The sequence below is a fragment of the Lotus japonicus genome, chromosome 3, assembly GCF_012489685.1.
Source record: "Lotus japonicus ecotype B-129 chromosome 3, LjGifu_v1.2".
Taxonomy (NCBI): Eukaryota; Viridiplantae; Streptophyta; class Magnoliopsida; order Fabales; family Fabaceae; genus Lotus; species Lotus japonicus.
In genome coordinates, this window is record NC_080043.1 from 67,126,213 (window position 1) to 67,145,142 (window position 18,930).

At 36.6% G+C, this 18,930-nt stretch overlaps 2 protein-coding genes across 3 annotated transcripts; both read right to left on the reverse strand.

The window, feature by feature from the left end:
* Positions 1-1,401: 1,401 nt before the first annotated feature.
* Positions 1,402-5,796, reverse strand: LOC130745408 (putative disease resistance protein At3g14460). Of its 2 annotated transcripts, none has more exons than XM_057597637.1 (4): positions 5,711-5,796; positions 5,538-5,600; positions 1,708-5,276; positions 1,402-1,621 (listed from the first exon to the last, which is right to left on the reverse strand). In XM_057597637.1, the coding sequence occupies exons 2-3, from the start codon at positions 5,552-5,554 to the stop codon at positions 1,910-1,912; spliced, it is 3,384 nt and encodes a 1,127-aa protein (XP_057453620.1). In that variant the 5' UTR covers positions 5,555-5,600; positions 5,711-5,796; the 3' UTR covers positions 1,402-1,621; positions 1,708-1,909. The 2 variants fall into 2 exon arrangements, with proteins under 2 accessions (XP_057453620.1, XP_057453621.1); XM_057597638.1 differs by having other exon boundaries at positions 1,402-1,627.
* A 5,384-nt stretch (positions 5,797-11,180) lies between these two features.
* On the reverse strand, positions 11,181-18,558 carry LOC130745409 (nudix hydrolase 16, mitochondrial-like). Its single transcript, XM_057597639.1, has 4 exons — positions 17,445-18,558; positions 13,989-14,103; positions 12,406-12,489; positions 11,181-11,837 (listed from the first exon to the last, which is right to left on the reverse strand). The coding sequence occupies exons 1-4, from the start codon at positions 17,513-17,515 to the stop codon at positions 11,559-11,561; spliced, it is 549 nt and encodes a 182-aa protein (XP_057453622.1). The 5' UTR covers positions 17,516-18,558; the 3' UTR covers positions 11,181-11,558.
* Between the last annotated feature and the right edge of the window lie 372 nt (positions 18,559-18,930).

Sequence of the window (18,930 nt, forward strand, 5' to 3'; positions counted from 1 at the left end):
CACTTAAGTGCATTTTAGTATTATTGTACGTTTTAATGGTTTAAATGATTGTGGATGAATCTTCTAGATGAAAATTTTATTTTCCTTATAACTATTAATATCATGATTAATATTAATTTTAATTATTCGTAACGTTTTTTTCTTGTGAACTTGCATCACTTAAATATTTATTTTTATCTAAATAGAGTAAAAGATACACATAAGTAGCCTAATTATATATTAAAATGGACCAAAGTATGATATACATTTATTTCTTAAGACAGTTGAAATAAGAGGGGAAGAGTGTAATTGAGACTTCTTTGAAGGGATAAAGTATAAGATTTGAAATACAAGGAGATGAGGAGTGTAATTAATTAAGACTTTTCTCAAGAGAAAAGTTGAATAAACCTCTTACTCTCCTTTCTCTCATGTACACACTCTATCTCTCTTATGTGCAAAAAAATTCTAAAAAAATTGTTAAAAAATAAAAATCTGAGTTTATGGACGACTTGGATAAATTTTATCAAATGGGTGGATTGGATTTTCTAAAACTATTTTAGTGGATCTTTAATGAGTTAGTGTATACTTCTTGACCCATTTATTGCTTATCCAAAAAACAAAAAAAACTTCTTGACCCATTCATTATTATCTATATCCATATTCATCTAATGCATACATTTGCCACCCCTACCAAGAAGGGAAGAAATTGGAATCGGGAACATAGTGGAGGGCCTTGCAAGTTGCAATGCATTGAAAGGCCAAGAAATCGGTTGAGTTCAATATAGTTGGTGCGGATTGAAGGAAACAGAGGAAAATAGAGTAAACGCAAGAAGAACCACTTGCTGTTCAAATTCAAGGGGATGATGAATCATTTCTCAACAATCTTTTGGTGAAAATAGAGTGGAGAAATTTTGGAAATTTGGAGTGTGAATGAATCAAGTTGTTTTTTAAAATAAAACTATTTTCCTGTTGTTGATGGTTAATTAATTCTGGTTTTTGGAATGTGGTGTTTCCTTCAATGATTTGTGATGTGGAAAGAGCTGTGATAAATGAAGGGGGATAGAGGTTGAATCTTGGGCAGAGAATGGAAAGTCTTGACCATATATTGTTGGAAACCACTGGGTAGACAAATCTTGCACCTTTGGCATATGTTCTTTGGTTGGATGAACAGTTGGAATCAGAAGTGAATCTTGATTCTATTGTCACTGTGGTGGATGCAAAAAATGTACGCTTCCAGCTTGATGAGCATGGTGCCTGGCTAGGAATATCTCATTGTGACTGTTAAGTTGCTTAAGGAAATCTAATGGTTAGAAATCTTGGTTCACGGGTAGACTATATTTTTCCTGGTCCCATACTAGACAAAGCCATGCTCCATAAATTTTAAGCTTATACTGTGTGGTGTACGATGTGCTATGTTTGGAGTTCTTGAAACATAGTAATAGAACATTTATTCAAATGTATATGTATCAATTTACAAGTGATCATACTAATATAGAAATAGAATTGGTTAACACGCTTGACCCATTGAAAGGCCTACACAATAATATCACACGACTTCATGAGAACTAAATTCTGCTCTAGTTTTTTTGCCCTGTGAACTAAGCCTTCTGTCAGCCAAACTGCCATCGTTCTCGAATATGTCCTGCAGCTTTAAATTGAAATATTAGAAAAACATCAATATAAATGAGAGCAGGTATTGTTATAGCTCAAGAAGAATGCAGCATTTACCATTTGATCAAAAAATGGAAGACTCAGACATCTTCTCTTCTTATGCCAAAGCCACAGCCACCTGCTCTTCCATCACAAAATCCTTGGTCAACTGCTTTCTCCCACCGAAGCCTCAGCCACCTGCTCATCTGAATTTGGAAAGAACTTCAAGTGTTGTCTGAGATTGAATCTTATTCCTTGACACAAAAGAGGCACCAGCACTCTATCTTGAGAAAACACTGTCATTGATTTTTATGTTACTGATATGAGCTATCTTGAACCAATCTGCACCTACCGGATTCAAGAGCTTCTGAGTCAACATTGGGGATTCTTTGATGCCAAGGAAAGTCAAGGAAGAAGGCAAAACTTCTGGCAAGGAACTTAGTTTCTCACAATAGTTGATCTCCAGTGACTCAAGAGCTGTCAGCTGCTGAAGCCCACGGTAATCCAAGACTTCTAGACTTGGGAGTTTGCTGATGTAAAGAGAGTTGAGGTTAATAGGGAAAAGGTCTTTCTCTGGGAATGACTTCATGCCCATACATCCACTTTCAATCTCGAAACGATGAAGGCAGTGAAGTGATTTTAAATTCCACTCCTTTTGTGGTATAAGTTTGTCACAAAAGCCAATAGACAGCAACTTCAAACAAGAAGGTAGCCCCCCTTCAGGTAATGACTCAAGTTCTGGGCATCTATTTAAAATTACTGATTGAAGAGATGTGAGACTGTTCATGTAATTGGGAAGTGACCTAAGATTTTCGCAATTGGAGACTGAAAGTGATCTAAGACAGGGAGAAAGCAATCCCTTTGCTGGGAAGGACACGAGATTGGAGCAACCCCGAATGTCCAGAGACTCAAGTGAAAGATTATTGCTCTGGCTTTCCTCTATTGTAAGGGACTCTAAATTGGGACAATCCCAGATACAAAGAAGTTTAAGTTTCGGGAAAAGGTTTAAGGTTAAAGACTTCATAGATTCACAGCTACTACCAATGAACAGATGTTCCAAGAATTCAAAATTACAAGTAAAGGGTAGGAGGAACTCTAATTTTCTGCACTTGTGCAAGTAAAGGGTTCTCAAGGAACTGGGGTACCACTGCTCAGTCAAGTTCTTGAGAGAAAAGCAACCAATTATATACAACTCCGCGAGATTGGTGCATTTGTTCATCAGCAGTGAAGATGGTAAATTCACAAGCTGTAATACATTTGAAACTTTAAGGCTTTCAAAACAAGTCCTTAAATCAAATGTATTTTGGACATCAGCATTTGCATTGATTGGAGATTGTGCGCCATGGCCATGAGACGTGTCAGCGATGTAAGTACTATACTTCAAGTTCATATCTTCTTCTGTTCTGGAGCCATGTAGCTCAGATGATGTTCTTTCAAAATATTGCATATCCGAGATCAAGCCTGAGGTATCAACGATATCACCATTTCCATCAAAGCTGAAATGAAAGTTTGCTAGAGACAAAGCTAGGTCATGAACCATATCATGCATTGTGAAATCCATGCTGTCACCACTATGTGACCTTATGAGAAATGATCTTGCTACAAGAAAATCAAAATACTTATAGCCAAGCTCCTCCATGGTTTCACTATATTCCTGCGGAATGAAACCTTCTGCCATCCACAAGAGGACCACTTCCCTCTTCTTGAATTTGTAACCCTTAGGAAAGATGACAAGATAAGTTATGCATGGTTTTAGTTGCGAAGGAAGATCAAGATAGAATAATCTTACAAAAGGGATAGGAAGATCCATGTTGGTCCGATCCCATTCTGGGCTCCTCCATATATCCACCCATTCCTTATATTCCTTCTTGTGTAGGAGACCCCCGAGCATTTTAGCAGCTAAAGGAACACCCCCACATTTCTCCAAGATCTTTCTTCCCACTTCTTCCAGCTGAGGAGAACAACCGGGCCTCTGGTTTCCAAAACAATGCTCTGAAAACACGGACCAGCAATGCTCCATGGATAAGAAATCCAGATGCAGAACATGATCAGCAAGCATTTGTAATGCAGCCTCCGTGGTCCCTGTGGCTAGGATGATGGCACTTCCTCTTGCAGCACATTCAAAGCATGCTTGAAGGATCTTCCACTGGTGAACAACACAACAACCATCCAACACAAGCAGCAATCTCCTTCCAGTGAAGCTCTTTCGTAAGAGAGGTATCAGGTCTTGCAACACGTCATCTTGGTCGAAATCAACTTTGAGAATTCCAAGCATGATTCTTGCTAAAGTCTCAGCATCCAGTTGGTAACTAGGAAATGTTAACCAAACTCTAAGTTCAAACCATGCCTTCACTTTGTGATCCTCATAAACAACACGAGTAAGTGTCGTCTTCCCAATCCCACCTGGGCCCACTATACCAAGCACAGGCATGCCTGTGTTTGTGCTGTCATCATCGGAATCAGACATGGATAGCAAAAATTCAATAACTTGATCCTTTTCTTTTTGTCTCCCATAAAAACAATTGGTTAATTCCAAATTATAAGGTCGCAACTTTGGCAGAGCTCTACCTTCTTTCACCAGCTCTGAATATATTAGCGTTCGATGAGGATTGAGTTCTCTTAACGGCTGAATGTTAGACTTCATACAAGACAATGCTTTAAGAGTCTTTTCTTTTTCTAACACCATGATTTTACCCGTAACATTAAGAAATATAAAATCAGGTTGTGTCTGAATAATCGGCAACTCTTGCAAATTTTCACAACCCACCAAGCTCAACTGTGAACATGTTGAATCAAGTAGCTGTTCAATTGCAGTACCAGAAAGGTTAAGATAATTGAGAAGCCTAAGATCACCTATTGAGTCAGGCAACTTTTGCAACTTTGAACAACCCGCCAAGACCAAATCTGTCAAGTTATGGAGGAAACATGTTGAATCAGGTAGCTCTTGGATTGCAGTACCAGAAAGGTTTAGATACTTGAGAAGCCTAAGATTACCTATTAAGCCAGGCAACTTTTGCAATTTTGCACAACCCGCCAAATTCAAATTTGTCAAGTTATAGAGGAAACACATTGAATCAGGTAGATCTTCAATTGCAGTACCAGAAAGGTCTAGATGTTCGAGAAGTCTAAAATTGCCTATTGAGTCAGACAACTTATGCAATTTCGAACAACCCGCCAAATTCAAATTTGTCAAGTAATGGAGGAAACACATTGAATCAGGTAGATCTTCGATTGCGGTACCAGAAAGGTCAAGAGATTGGAGAAATCTAAGATGGCTTATTGAGTGAGCCAACTTATGTTCCAATAATGTTTCGTTCAGACCCACCAACTTCAACGATTTTAAGTTTGTAGTGGAGTAAGGCATGTTAATAAAATTGGAATATCTAACCGCCAAGACAGGGTTAATCCGCAGATATCTTAAATGAAGCAGTTTATCCCATATGCAGTCGTATTTCATAGGCGTGGTGGTCCTACTCCTACTCCTACCCATTCCGGCCAAACCAGTTTTAGGAATGACAAGAGATTTTGATGCAAATTTTTGTGACGCTTGGTTGCCTGATTCAAGAACAAAACCACCCCCAACCTCGCTCAAAGCCAGTAAGTTGCCAAGGATTTCGTGCATCCTTGATTCAATTTTCTTATCAAATCTAGTGAGAGAAACGTATTTTTAACGACCGATGAAATAGATATTAGTTATCATCCAGAAACAAAAGATGAATACTCAATCGCTAAAGTGTATATTGTATTTATAAGTAATAGAAGAAAGAATGTAACTTAGAATCTAAAGGTGATTAAAATGCACAGGTCTGGGAAGAGAAATCCAAAACGTGCAAAAGAAAAGGTTGAACAAGTACAAATAGTAGGTATTGTTTTTCCTTTCAAAATTAAACAGCAACATTGTAACTTACATGATTGAAAGCTTCATATCATCATCTTCTCAGAAAAGGTCCAAAATCTTTAAGTGGCAATACCTTCAGACAAGACATCAAAAGATTAGGGAAAATTGACAAAGGAAAAAAGCGGGGAAAAGGAGGTGTAGGCTTGTGACTGTGGTGTGTGTTTAGATCATACATAAACCTACCCTCCAAAATATCCTGCCCTGAATAAGGCCATAAGGAACAGGACCAAAATTTCTAGAATCCTTGGAGTTAAAGATGTTATCTCCCTCCACCCAAACATGACCCTTTGGAACCACAATAGTCTCAAGTTGATCACTGTCCATGGGACTAGGTAAGTATGTAACAGTATCACCCTCCATTCCAACGACGCGTTTGGTGATAAACGTTGTGGGGTTTGCAGGTGAGCACAAGCATACAATATCTCCGCGAGTAACTTGACCAGATCGGGCAGAGATGGTTTCAGTGAGAAACAAGCTTGGAGTCAATTCAATTGCAGGAAGCATGCTAGGACCATAGGTCTGCAAGCAACATTGGAATAGGATATATAGTTGTTATTTATTAATGATGAAAAATAATTTAGATAACTCATGCTTACCGTAACAGGGAGTATGAGATATTTGGTGGTAACATGGAGAAAACAGCCGAACTTTACACAGAAGGATGAATATCCCCACGCTTGTTTTATAATAGGCCCAAATGACCCCAAGTTTCTCAGCCCCATGAATGAGATACTTGTTTATTCTCTCTCTGTTTTCATCAACAAACAAAAACATAAAGGTGATGAAATAGAACAAGCTCTAGTTTATGAGAATCAAATAAAATAGATGATAAAATTGCATAAATGATACAGAGGAGCGTAAGGCAAGGCGTACCTGTGTTTTCAAGGCTGTGGCAGTTGTTGGGCTTGCTTTCACCGGGAAATCTGAGAACAAGGGTGTGGATGATTCATCTTCTATAGCATAGCATAAGGAGGTAGAGAAGGGGAAGGAGGCTGGAAGAAGAGGTTGCAGTAGCGGCGTGACTCATGGAGGAAGAGGAGATGTGAACGGTGAAGAAATAGAATTATTGAACAAACATTCAAACAAATACATACATGGACTAAAATCAGAGAAGAATCCATGATGAAAAAATACATAGAAGATCATCAACCAAAACAAAATACATAGATATAACCAAATTTCATCATTGCATGTCTCAAATTTGCAATTTTGGTTCAGATCTATGACACCGTGTTTCCACCATCTGTTCAGATCTAAGCAACAGAACCACCTGATGCCACTTTCAGATTCACCGCTCCACAACTTCAGGTCAATCGCATGTGTGCCCACCTACACCGAACAAAGAGATGAACAAGGAGAGAACTGAACAGAGAGATGAACAAGGGGAGGCACGATGGGAGTCTTCGATTCAAGAGAAGGAAGTTATCAAATGAGAAATAGTGGGAGGAAGTTGTGTTATGCAGGTGAAGAAATGTAAAATGGAGGCGGCAGAAAATGACAGAAACGATGAGATAAAATGGGTATTTTGGAGAAGATCAATCTTTACTTCCATTCTAAATTTTTAGTAACGAAGAGATAGGAACGTTGGGTTGGGTTGTTGCTTCTTGATGATGGTAAGGATATTTTAGTAAATTCAGACTTCTACTAAAATTCATCTCAACCATTCAATTTTATATTATTTTATCCAATGGCTATTTTTCAACTGCACCACCGTGAGATAGTTTTTAACTGTACCACCGAAGCCAACACCATAACACCAGTTAGTCGAGGAAGTACCAGAATTATTCTATTCAACTAGAAAGGCAAACCCTTCTGGAACTCCTGGTTTCGGAGGCAAAGATGTTTGGTCTGCTGGCTTTGTAGTCGTGGGTCAGTCACAAGGATTGTTGGGCTAATTGCTTTCTCTAGCATATTTAGCAGTCAGGGATCTTCGACCCGGCTTTGACCCCACCTCGCGATATGGCATGCTAATGGGGCAAGTATTCCTCCTGGCTACACGAATAGGAAAAGTTTCAGTTGTTATCAGAGCAAGTAATCTCTGCTGCCCTGCTTGTTGAGACTTGTCTCCATCCTATCTGCTCTTGTGCTAATGTTGAAAATCTGATTAGAATGGGCCGGGTTAACTCCGTTAACAATTACTTATAAAATAATACACGTGTCAGTGTTTCTTGTAATTCCAATTTCCAAATTCCAATTGGCAATTAGTAAAAGTATTTTTTTTGGACAAGTCCTAATAATTTAAGCAATAAATTGAAAAATTGAAAGAAACATGTAGAGGCGAGGCATTGGAACCACACTTTTCGGAGTTAGCTCCAATGCAAGGTTGTTAGTTGGGTTGCTTAAAGACTATTTTAATGGGTCCAAACTGCCACATAGGATTTAAATAACTCAATCAGAATTCACTCCAACCACGGTTGCTTATTTTACTTTTGTTTGGGTCTCACTATATCTCATATATTTTTAAAAAACAAGTACTTAAAGTCTCTAACATGCGATTACATCATAAGTTCATAACTACTGTCTACACACATCTATACAACAACACATAACTAAACAAATACTTCAAGTTTTTAAATATGACAAGTAATTACAAACAAATTAGTCTCCAAGTCTCCTAAAAATCACTTAAATAGTAGGACTCCAAGTCCCCATAAATTACATACCCTACTAGTAGGTTAGGTAGAAATTAAAATTATTAAAAATATATATTAAATAATATATTATTATTACATGATTGAATTTCGGGTTAGGTTGGATGGATTATTACAGAATCTGATATCGGATCCAAAGATGATTGGATCATAATAAAATCCATCCGATGGACCCGTTTGCTCAATCCAACCCGCATTTTTACCATTGGATCGGAATGGATTGAATGAATTTATTGAGTTGACTCGGTCCATGTGCACCCCTACATCCATTCCTTTCAATCCACAATATTATTTAGAAATATTCCGTGGAGCTTTTACCTCCAATATTCCAAGTTTGACTGGAGAGTCATTCTCATATAGCTCTAACTTCTTTTTGATTTGACAAATCTGCAAAACATCAAAAGAAGCTTAAAAATTAATTGTATTGTTTTTATTTTACTAGTATTTTTTTTACATTAATTCATTGTTAACTTCAACAGATCTATGTCATTTCAAAAAAAAAAAAAAAACTTCAACAGATATATGCAGAATGCAAATGTTGAGTGATATTCTTTTGATAAGTAAAACACTTGAGCCCTCAACAGAGATAACTCCATTAATTAATGGTTATAACTTTTACGACCTTGTAAATTACTAGTAAACTCTATAAGCTTAGAGTGTTTTAGGGAATCAATTTTTTTAACTCACCATTTCATGATTAAGGGCATTCAGCTTCTGAGGTCTGTTTAGTATCACCGCCTTCACACAAGAACTTCCTGTGGAAAGTACCTGTAAGGAAGCATCGTCATGCAATCATAAAAGATACAAAGACCTTGATATAATTCATTTGATAAATAGAGATAAAATAAATTAAAATATTTTTTTTGTTTTGTTTTGTCAACTAAAGTCTCTAAATGTAACAACAAAAAAACTAAAGTCTCTAAATATAATATGACACTATGGGTTATAATAGAGCATGATATATGGAAATTGAAGTGAGCATCATTTTGAAAAGCCTTAGCTAGAGAATAAGTGTAATCTAATCAAAATTAAAATATTTTCAATGGGAAGAGTGAAACCTGGTTGGGTTCTCTTTCGAAGTTGAGACGCAAGGACATGATCGTCTTGCAATGCAGTTCTGCAATGTCACAGTTTTGAATAAGAGATACATATATTTGAGTTGATAAGCTGCTATATATATGTAATCACTCCTTTAAAATCCCCAACTCATATAAGCTGCTATTAAGTATTAATGTTTCTACTTGAAAATGTAGGTGATCTATTTAATGTCATCCTTCCTTGTGTTGGTAGCTACATCTTTCCTTTATTCGTTTTTATTTAATTATTGACAATAGCTACCTTTCAAACTTCTTAATTAGCAGTCAATTGAAAATATCATTTTTTTTTACGGACTCCCTTCCTTCTGGAAAGAATTGTTATTTTAGTCACTTTCTAATTTTTCTAAAAAGTTTGTTGTTTTAGAAAACTAATGTATTTGTTTATAATTTTTTTCATCTATACCCTTATTTAATAAAATTTTTCTCACTTATCACCTTTTATATTAACCAACCACAACTATTCTCTATCAACTACATTCATCTCTATCCTAGGTATTCACATGTTACTAGTAAAAATAAATAGGGATGTTTTAGTAACATTGTTCTATTAATATTTATCATCTTAGTTTTTGTGTCGCAACCTTAAACAACAATCTTTCTAAAAACAGGAGAGTAGGAAACAAGAAAATATCAATATTTGATTAGGTGCTATACTATCCTGCTGCACTTTCTTCATAAACTTTTCTTTAATAAAAAATATTACTCCAATAAATTTGAGAAGTTCAAAATATTCATAGCCATAATAGCCATGATAAATGAGATGTAGTTATTAAAACACTTGTAAACCAATTAACAGAATGATCAAAGTGACATAATAATTAACTTTAAGCACTACCGAGTTATAAAACCCATAACATAATTAACTTTAAGCACTATCAGGTTTTAGACTCGTCGTCGTCGCTATCTTAAGCTTTATCGTGTTCTAAAACTCGAAACAAAATTACCTTCAGACACTAATGAGTTTTAGAACCTGATACAATCCTAAGAACGACCGAGTTATAAAATCCTAGACATAATTATTTTCAGACACTACCAGGTTTTAGAACCCAACACTAATATAATAACGCCTAGGTTCAACAACCCAGTGCGTAATTCCCTTCCAAGACTACCAGCGTTTAGAATCTATCAACAATTATCAGGTTCTAAATCCCGGTTTGACAAAGGTCCACTCTAATGGTGGAAGCTTCGTCGCAGAGGAATAAATGTGGGAAGAAGTGTATCAAAATGAAAGAAAGAAAATGAGCAAGTGAGGAGAGACAGTGAGGAACTTGAGAAAGATGAAAGCTGGAAGTGAGGTAGAGAGGAGAGGAGAAAGGGGGTGGGTGCGGTTGAGATGGTTGGAAGTGAAAAAGAGGAAGGGGTAGGGGTTGATTTGGGGAAGTTGTGGTTTCAGCGTTAAAATAAATTTTGTTTAACATGAATTATATTTTGATAGCTTTTACTGTTGGATGAAAAAACGTTTACATATATTTAATAAAAAGTGAAAAACATTACATTTGGAAGAATTCATTTTTAAGTGAGGCTTTTATAATACCATTTTCAAAACACAAATTTATTATATCAAACTTAACTTGACCAAATTATATAATAATAAACTAAAATTTTCTAAACATAATTCTACTGAACTTTAAAACAAACCTAAATCGTTGAATCTCAAATGCCTAACCATCATGCTATACCTTAAAAGCCATATGAATGGGAAAACATGCTTTTATTACTTCATCCCCTCAATTCCATTCAAGAAGCAGTCAAAGTGAAGAAATCTCCCTTTACTACTAGGTTATGTTTGATGAGCCTAGTCATGTTCCACATGAAAATCAAGTGGAATAATGCATGCGTAGATGAGAATTAAAAGTTCAAGTAAATGTCAAGTTAAACATTGTGTCAATTTCTCTCTAATGAGAATTAAAAGAAAAAGCACGAGAGATCATCATCTCATGTTACAAGTAAATGTCAAAGTTAAACATTGTGTCAATTTCTCTCTTCATACATAAATTCAGAAGATCCCACCTACCTATTTAATATATATAATTATAGAGATAGAAAATTTCCACATGATAATACCATGTAAGTTTTCAGTTTCATATAAGAGGATGTTGATCCGCATCTCGACTAAACTCAAAAGTTATGAATCTCTGAATTAAAAGAACCAGAGATCAATCCATAAACTTAAAACAATATCTATGCAATTCTGATCAGAGTTATCTTTGCTAAAGTAACTACCCCAATAGTAACATTTTTATAAAAGATACAATTATCCCCTATAAATGAATAGTCAGCAAATCAGTCTAGATCAGGTAAATCCTCCTCTTGTTCCACTCCCCCCAGCTTATCTTCGTGCCATTTACAGAAGCATTCCAGTGCATCCCTCATCCATGCATGCCGGAGGCTTTCAAGTGCCTCCGATACAGCCAGCCAACGCCTATTTCTGGTACTTTGCTCAGGCCATAAGTCAAGTTCCTCCTTCACATACAAGGCGAACATTGCTGCTTTACATAACCCTTCTGGACTGAACTCATCTTGGTGGGTTTTACTCCGAAACTCATAGTACCCAAGAAAATTCTGACACCCAGTAGCAGCAGGTTTCAACCATAAGTTTGCAAGAATCCATCCAAATTACAGGATCATATGGCAAAGTAAAAATATTCATCAGCCTTGTTCATAGTAAAATCAACTGAATCATAGTATGAAATGAATTTCAAGGGACACGACAATGAAAGGATCAAAAGAACATGCCAAAACACATAGAAGACCCTAAAATCATGTCATGCCACTGACTTTTGCTGAAAAAAAAACATGTTGGCATAAATTGAAAAACATGATGTGAATTCTTCTATACAAAGTCCATCACATTTTAAATGTTAAATGTGGATTCTTGTGAGTTCTCACAGATATAAAGTCACATTATTGAGGAAAACATCATTGCAAATTACCAACAGTCACCAACTCATAGTCATAACAACATGGAATAGTGTGAGATATGATTTCACAAAAAATTCCTAGACTACTCCCAACAAAACCATCAAAACATCTAGATACATCAATCCATCAAGATATTCAAGAAGCATTGGAACTGTATACAGAAAGGTAAAAGATTAAACGGATTCATATATGTGGATAAGTTGCTCACCAGTAGGTCTCCTCGAACTCCAGCTTCTTCTATAGCTTCTCGTACAGCTGCCTCCTCAACAGTTTCATCATTCTCCCAACCTCCCTTTATGGGAAAACATCATAATAATCAGAAAATGGCATCTCCACTCAGGGACCATTCAAAGAAAAAGGATAAAAAAGACAACTGATCTCAATCAGACTAAGTTACAAAATAAACACGGCAAAACTAAGCAGCACAAAATATTTTAAACAGACCCTAAATTATTACAGGGCAGCAAAATCTTTTCAAACAGCATCTGATAGAAGTTGAGCAAGAGTGAAAAAGAGAGATAAAGTATAGATCTGTATTCTGAAATCCATTAAACTTAGTATTGGGATCCAGTGCTTATACTCTAGGAGAAGCTTCAAGCAGAAGCCCTCATATTTTACCTACTCTAACCAACTATAACAGAGACCCCAACTGTAATAAACTTAGTCAAAAAACAAGCATGACAAATCACCAAAGCATAACGGACAGCACAAGCTACATGTAACTTATAATAGCTGAGAAAGAGACCGCACATCTCTAATAGCATAAAACGAAAATAAAAAAGATGTCGCAAGGCTCATCAATAAGTTCAGTAAGGTCTGATAATTTAAGAGATTAAAAGCTAGTCTTTTATTACAATATATGGCTATTGTTTACATTCAGACATGTATAGTAAATCGATTTGTCCTCCGCAATGGTAATATTGAGAACAGAACCTCATTGATTTTACCATCTCATACAAAAGACCAAAATAAAGAAAAATTATTTTAAATTAATTTAAGAAACAATGAATGATGTGCATAAAAATCCTAACATAAACACTTTGACAATTGTGTTCTAGAAACCCCCAATATTCAACAAATAATGGCATATAGCCTTTTTGGAAATTTGACTATGAAGTGGCAATATCATCTGCACAACCATCAAGCATACAGAATCTCTGAACTCAAGTTCCAATTCAACTTATAATCTTTTAATACAATAGTATCATGCTACAAAGTATTTGCTAAAAAAGGCAGTTAAAACCAAAGATACTAGAGCAATCCAAAGGCCATGTTGCTTTTAGTCGACACTTTAAAACAGGAACTTGCAAATTCTCCCAATCCTTTATCCCCGCCATCAATCAATCCAAGAAAAGAACTAAAATATCAGGCATAACCTCATTCGCTTAATAATCCTCTTTCTAATTGGTATTATGGTAATGATGCTACAGCTATGTGCATGTCATTTATATATTTATAAGGACAACATTGACATGAAGAAATATCAAAACAAGCAAGCAAGAGATGCAAAAGCTTTTTTTTCCTTTTTCTCAATAAGCCACCAGGATTAGTATTAGAGGCAGAAGAACAGCCAACTACAACAGCTATAAAATTTCCCAGTACAGTGAGTGCATAAAACAGCTTCCCAATGCAGTTTGACAACAGCTTCAAACTGCATTGGATTTGCAAAATACAATTCCAATGGGAATTTTACATGACAATTGTAAATTTTTCATATAGTAAAAGCAAGCTGTACGGCTGCACCAATCATCCCAATTAATGAATAGGACTAAGAAAGAAGTTATATTATACCTTCGGAAACAAAAGACCTGGTCCACTAGGTGAATTAATCATAAGCACTTCAACAATCTTCTCAGAACTAGAGTCCGCACAATCATCAGAACTTTTATATCTAAATGGAACACACCTGCAACCAATTAGCATTTCAGGTCAGATATTTAAGTATATATATATATCCAAAAAATACATAAAAAGAAAAAGAAACAAATACAAATTCCATTCAATTCCTAACTGAAAATGTTTGATTGTCATAATAATAGTTTCTCACTTAAAAGGCTAATGAAATAAGTCAAGCGACATATCAACATTCCACCTTTTTATTTTGGCTTATTAGCACTTTTGGTCCCCAGGTTTCAAAAATGTGCAAACGGAGTCCCTAAAGTTTAAATATAGCATTTTACTACCCCGACGTTAGTCTCCGTTAGCAGTTTTGGTCCCTCACCACACTTCCGTTAAAATTTTAACGTTTTTGGTTGATGTGGATTTTTTTTAAATGATGTGGAACCTGAATAGGAGAGATGAGCTTAGAAGTGGCTATTAGTAAATTCCACATATACAATTACAAATTAAAACAAAATAAAATAAAATCATTTAATTAAAAATAAACACTATAAAGAACTCTTAAATCCCTAATTAACTTTTAAATCCCTCATTCATGTAACAGAGGAAGAAGAGTTGCAGAAAAACGGAACAGGGGAAAGAAGAAGAAGGGACGCGGTGGAGGGTGCGGCGGCGGAGCTCCAGGGGTGTTGATGGCGTTTCCGGCGGAGCTTCTGATACCGTTCACTACGACCCAACCGATCTGTATTCATGGGTTCAAACTTCAAACTATGCTCACCGAGCTCAATCCTGCTTCAACCATCACCTCCAACTTGCTCGATCCATCTTCTCTCTTGGAAAATCCCCAAATCAACGGCCCTTTATACCCTTCTTCAGTACTTCTCTAGATTGGGGTTTTTTAGGTTGGAGTTTCGGTTTTCTTTGGATTGGGGGTTTTTAGGTTGGAGTTCCGATTTTCTCTGGATTTGGGGTTTTGGGGTTCAACGGTTTATGGGTTGATTTTTTGGGTTTGGGTTTCTAGGTTTGGGGCAGGTCGATTTATGGGTTGAATGGTTTTTCTGGATCGGAAGAAGAAGAAAAAAAAAAGCAGAAGAATCTGGAGGTGCTTGCATAGAAGAATAGAGAGGAATAAGAAGAAGATGGGGATTTGTGGGCTTGGGGGTTTGATTTCTGGGTTTCTCACTAGATTAGGAGGAAAGGTTTTCTGGGTTCAAGAAGATTCTGTAGATGGGGATATGAAGATGAAGTGGAAGAGATGAATCCTTTTTGCTCTTAGAATCAATCTAAGATTCCGATGCTTCTCTTCTTGTATCATTGATGAGCAACGCATATTACAATCTTGTTTAAAGGGAAGAACATTGTTGGCCACTATATCAATCTGTCGTTAGTCTCACCCTGCATTGTGGGAGAAACAATTGGCATGGACAAGAAGATCAAAATTTGATCATATCAATGTGGTTAGATTGCAGGTTTGGGAGAATTTGGGGAGAAGACTGAAGAGATGATTCTGGAAAATCAGAAATAAGATTGGATTGAATTAATAATTAGATTCTCTCCTAACTACCATTCTCTATCCTAATCGGTGGCCAACTCATTTAAAAATAGTCCACCTCAGCCAAAAACGTTAGTTTTTGGACGGAATTATGGAGGGGGACCAAAAGTGTTGACGGAGCCAAACGTGGGGGTAACGGAATGCTATTTTTAAACTTTAGGGACTTCGTTTGCACATTTTACAAACCTGGTGGACCAAAAGTGCTAATAAGCCTTTTATTTTTCAGTCCACTTTTACAAATTCCACATTCATATTGTAACTAGTTCCTATGAGACTGTATCAAATAATCATTCAATTACGTCTAGAAATTGAGTTATTTGGATTAAACAATGATCTTGACTTTACAATTCAAAAAGGTAAAAAAGATGATATGACAAAACTAAGCTGTATACACTACATGAAAAATAGTTCAGTGGGAGTGAGAAGTGTATGTGAATAGACACATCGTCTTATATAACTACAAATCTAATGAGTTTGCATCCAGGTTAACAAATATAACATCCTTGCAAACCTAAATCCAACTACAAAAACAAGGAAAGTTAAACAAATGAAATTATAATTGTAGTGAAGTTAGGATAGGATGACTTTCCAAATCAATCATATTCATACAAAATTACATTTTCAGGTCACTTATTATCAATCTAATCTAAAGACAACTCCTAAGCAATCGGTTTAGTCAAGAGCCACCAAGACTCCTTCAAAAAGCAAAGGATTTAAAATTTACAGTTAAGCCAATAAAATGATTTGGCAGCTTTGTTGATGTTAAAAATATTACATGCTGAGGAGAAGAACATAAACACTGACTAGAGAAGTAAGTCAATGCATCACAGAATCTAAATTCTGAACCAAAAGGATGCTAAATCCCGTTGATATTTCCAAGATTTCATGCATCACTAGTGCTCAAGTTTAATACTGTAATTTATTTACAAGATTCATGATGCCTCATGATCTCTATATTGAACTAAACTCTTGAAGTGTTAACCATTAGACAACCATACAGGACCAAATTGGTTGGTCCCACAAAACTACCAGCCCAAACAAATGAATGTGTACCAAAAAGTCAAGTTGACACAACTATTTACCTCTCAGTAATGATATCTATACCACCAAACAGTACATACACCTTGGGACACCCTTATTTTTCCCTCTCTATCTAACCCTTCGGATCACATCAAATCATACATCACATCTACCACTTATCTCTCCTCTCTTCCTATCCCTCTCTAGTGGTCTACAATGGCGGAGACAGAAATTAGAGACCAGGGGGCCAAGTTCAAATAATATAGCATGTCTACTCTATTGTGGTTTCACATATGAAAAAATGAAAATTAAAAAGCTTGAGGCAGTCATGGCAGGGTGTATCCTCCCTTGCCTCTGCCACCGGGTGTCGACCAATCTTTATTGTAACCTTATTGGTTATATATATTATGACAAGCACCAAAAGTCAATACACCACACAAACTAGATTATAATCCCCTATTGCAAAACACCCTATACACAATGAGCTCTCTCTTCTCTTTTAAGTGCGCGGGCCACATATAAATTACCTAGATAATCAATCTATTTAGCTACAAGATACAGACAAATCCAGACCAGAAAAAAATTAATTATTTATATCAAGATAAAATTAACCCACCACCACAAAAAAACGAAACAATCTTTCTCAATCAAAAGTAAAAATAATCATAACAACAAAACTAAGCATCACCATCAACCAGACAAGAATGTGACATCTCAACATAAACAAAGAAAATGGAACATTCATGAAAACGACATCACGAATCACGATTCTTAAACAAAATTCACCACCGAAACAAAGAAAATCCAAAAGGGGGCAAAGGCAATGCTGTATGTACCCGGCAACAAGGCGATAACCGTTCTCGTACCGCTGCTGATGCCTACCCGTACGCGCAACCAAACCAGACATAATAATGCCACCACCAAAGCAACAGCCTAACCCAGGTTCCTCAATCACGCGCGATCACGAAAGCAATCGATGCTTCATTCGCCATTGGAATTGTGGATGAAATTTGAAGGAAATTGTCAGCGGCGGCGCGCGATTTCGTTACTGGTTACGCCTGCAATGGATTGCGATTGCACATTCGGTGTTTCTAGGGTTTGCAGAGAGAGAGAGAGCGAAAATGGAGGAATGCAATGAGGGTTGGATTGAGAGAGAAGAGAAGAGAAGAGAAGGAGAAGAAGAAGCGCTTCCAACGGATCAGGGATGGGTCAAAGTCACGTGGGTTAGGGTCAACATGTGTGGGGAGGTTTATATATATATCCTGGTGGAAGGAGCACGGTTTCAGAATGGATTAACCAATTCTGTGGCGACACGTGGGTTGATGTGATTGGCTGGTTTGTCGGTGGCCGGTGAAGGGTGAGAGAGATTGGATCGGAGGTGGGCTTTTTTTTTAGGGAGGGATGGCAAGTGGATATGTGTTGTTTGCACACAATTCTGCGGCAACAAATAGTTGAGGAGATAATCGTTGTTCAAGTGCCATCGTTGAACTCCGCTGCGTTGGATTCATGCTCCGAACGGTCGTTATACTCCAACTTTAGTCTTACCGGTATTGCCCTCTAATTCAGATGCTCTCACCGGCGATGTTGTGCGCATGCATACTGACGACAACTGGAATCCTCATATGAACCAGATAGGTTCCGCGGTGGTCTATCAAAATGGTGTTGGGGATTGGATATCTGGGATATCCATGAGTGCTGTGCTGGACCAGACAACGCTTTTATAGCAAAACTCAAAGCAGTTAAATTGGGTCTCAAGCATGCATTGGATTTGGAGCTCAATATCAAGCGTGTGGAGTGCTCGTGTGACTAATTGCAGGTGGTCAATGCTAGCTGTTGGCACATATTGGGAAGGGATATTATTGGTTAGATTAGGAGCATAATGGGGAAGTTTCAAAGTACTATTTTCCTTCATATCAACCGGGAGAGGAATCATGCAACAAATTATTTAGCACGTGAAGCGAGAAGATGTGGCACTCGCACTCAAGTTTGGAAGCAGCCTCCTTCATACATCTCTGTATCCGGATGCAGCTAGCTAGCTTTTCTGTTCTTTTGTTAGTTTTCTCTTGAAAAAATAAAACACTAAACATCAAATCTATTTTACACTGAAATGTTTACCCATGACTTTTTTATATGATGCTTATCATGATGAATGAAAGGTAATTTGAAGCATGATGTTTTTTTTTTTTTTACATTGGTTGTTAATGTTTGTGTTCATACAAACGCATTTTGAATTTATTATGTGAAGTGTTTTTCTACTATCATACATCTAGACTATTTCAAAAAACTCAAAGTCGCTTTCATTCAACAATAAATTACTATACA

Excerpts from the sequence above, each read along its gene's own strand:
- LOC130745409 (XM_057597639.1), bottom strand. The coding sequence starts at position 17,515 with ATGTCTGGTTTGGTTGCGCGTACGGGTAGGCATCAGCAGCGGTACGAG. Across the intron at positions 14,104-17,444 it reads GGTTATCGCCTTGTTGCCGG|GTGTGTTCCATTTAGATATA; the intron begins GTACATACAGCA and ends AATTGGTTGCAG. Across the intron at positions 12,490-13,988 it reads CAGGTCTTTTGTTTCCGAAG|GGAGGTTGGGAGAATGATGA; the intron begins GTATAATATAAC and ends TTTCCCATAAAG.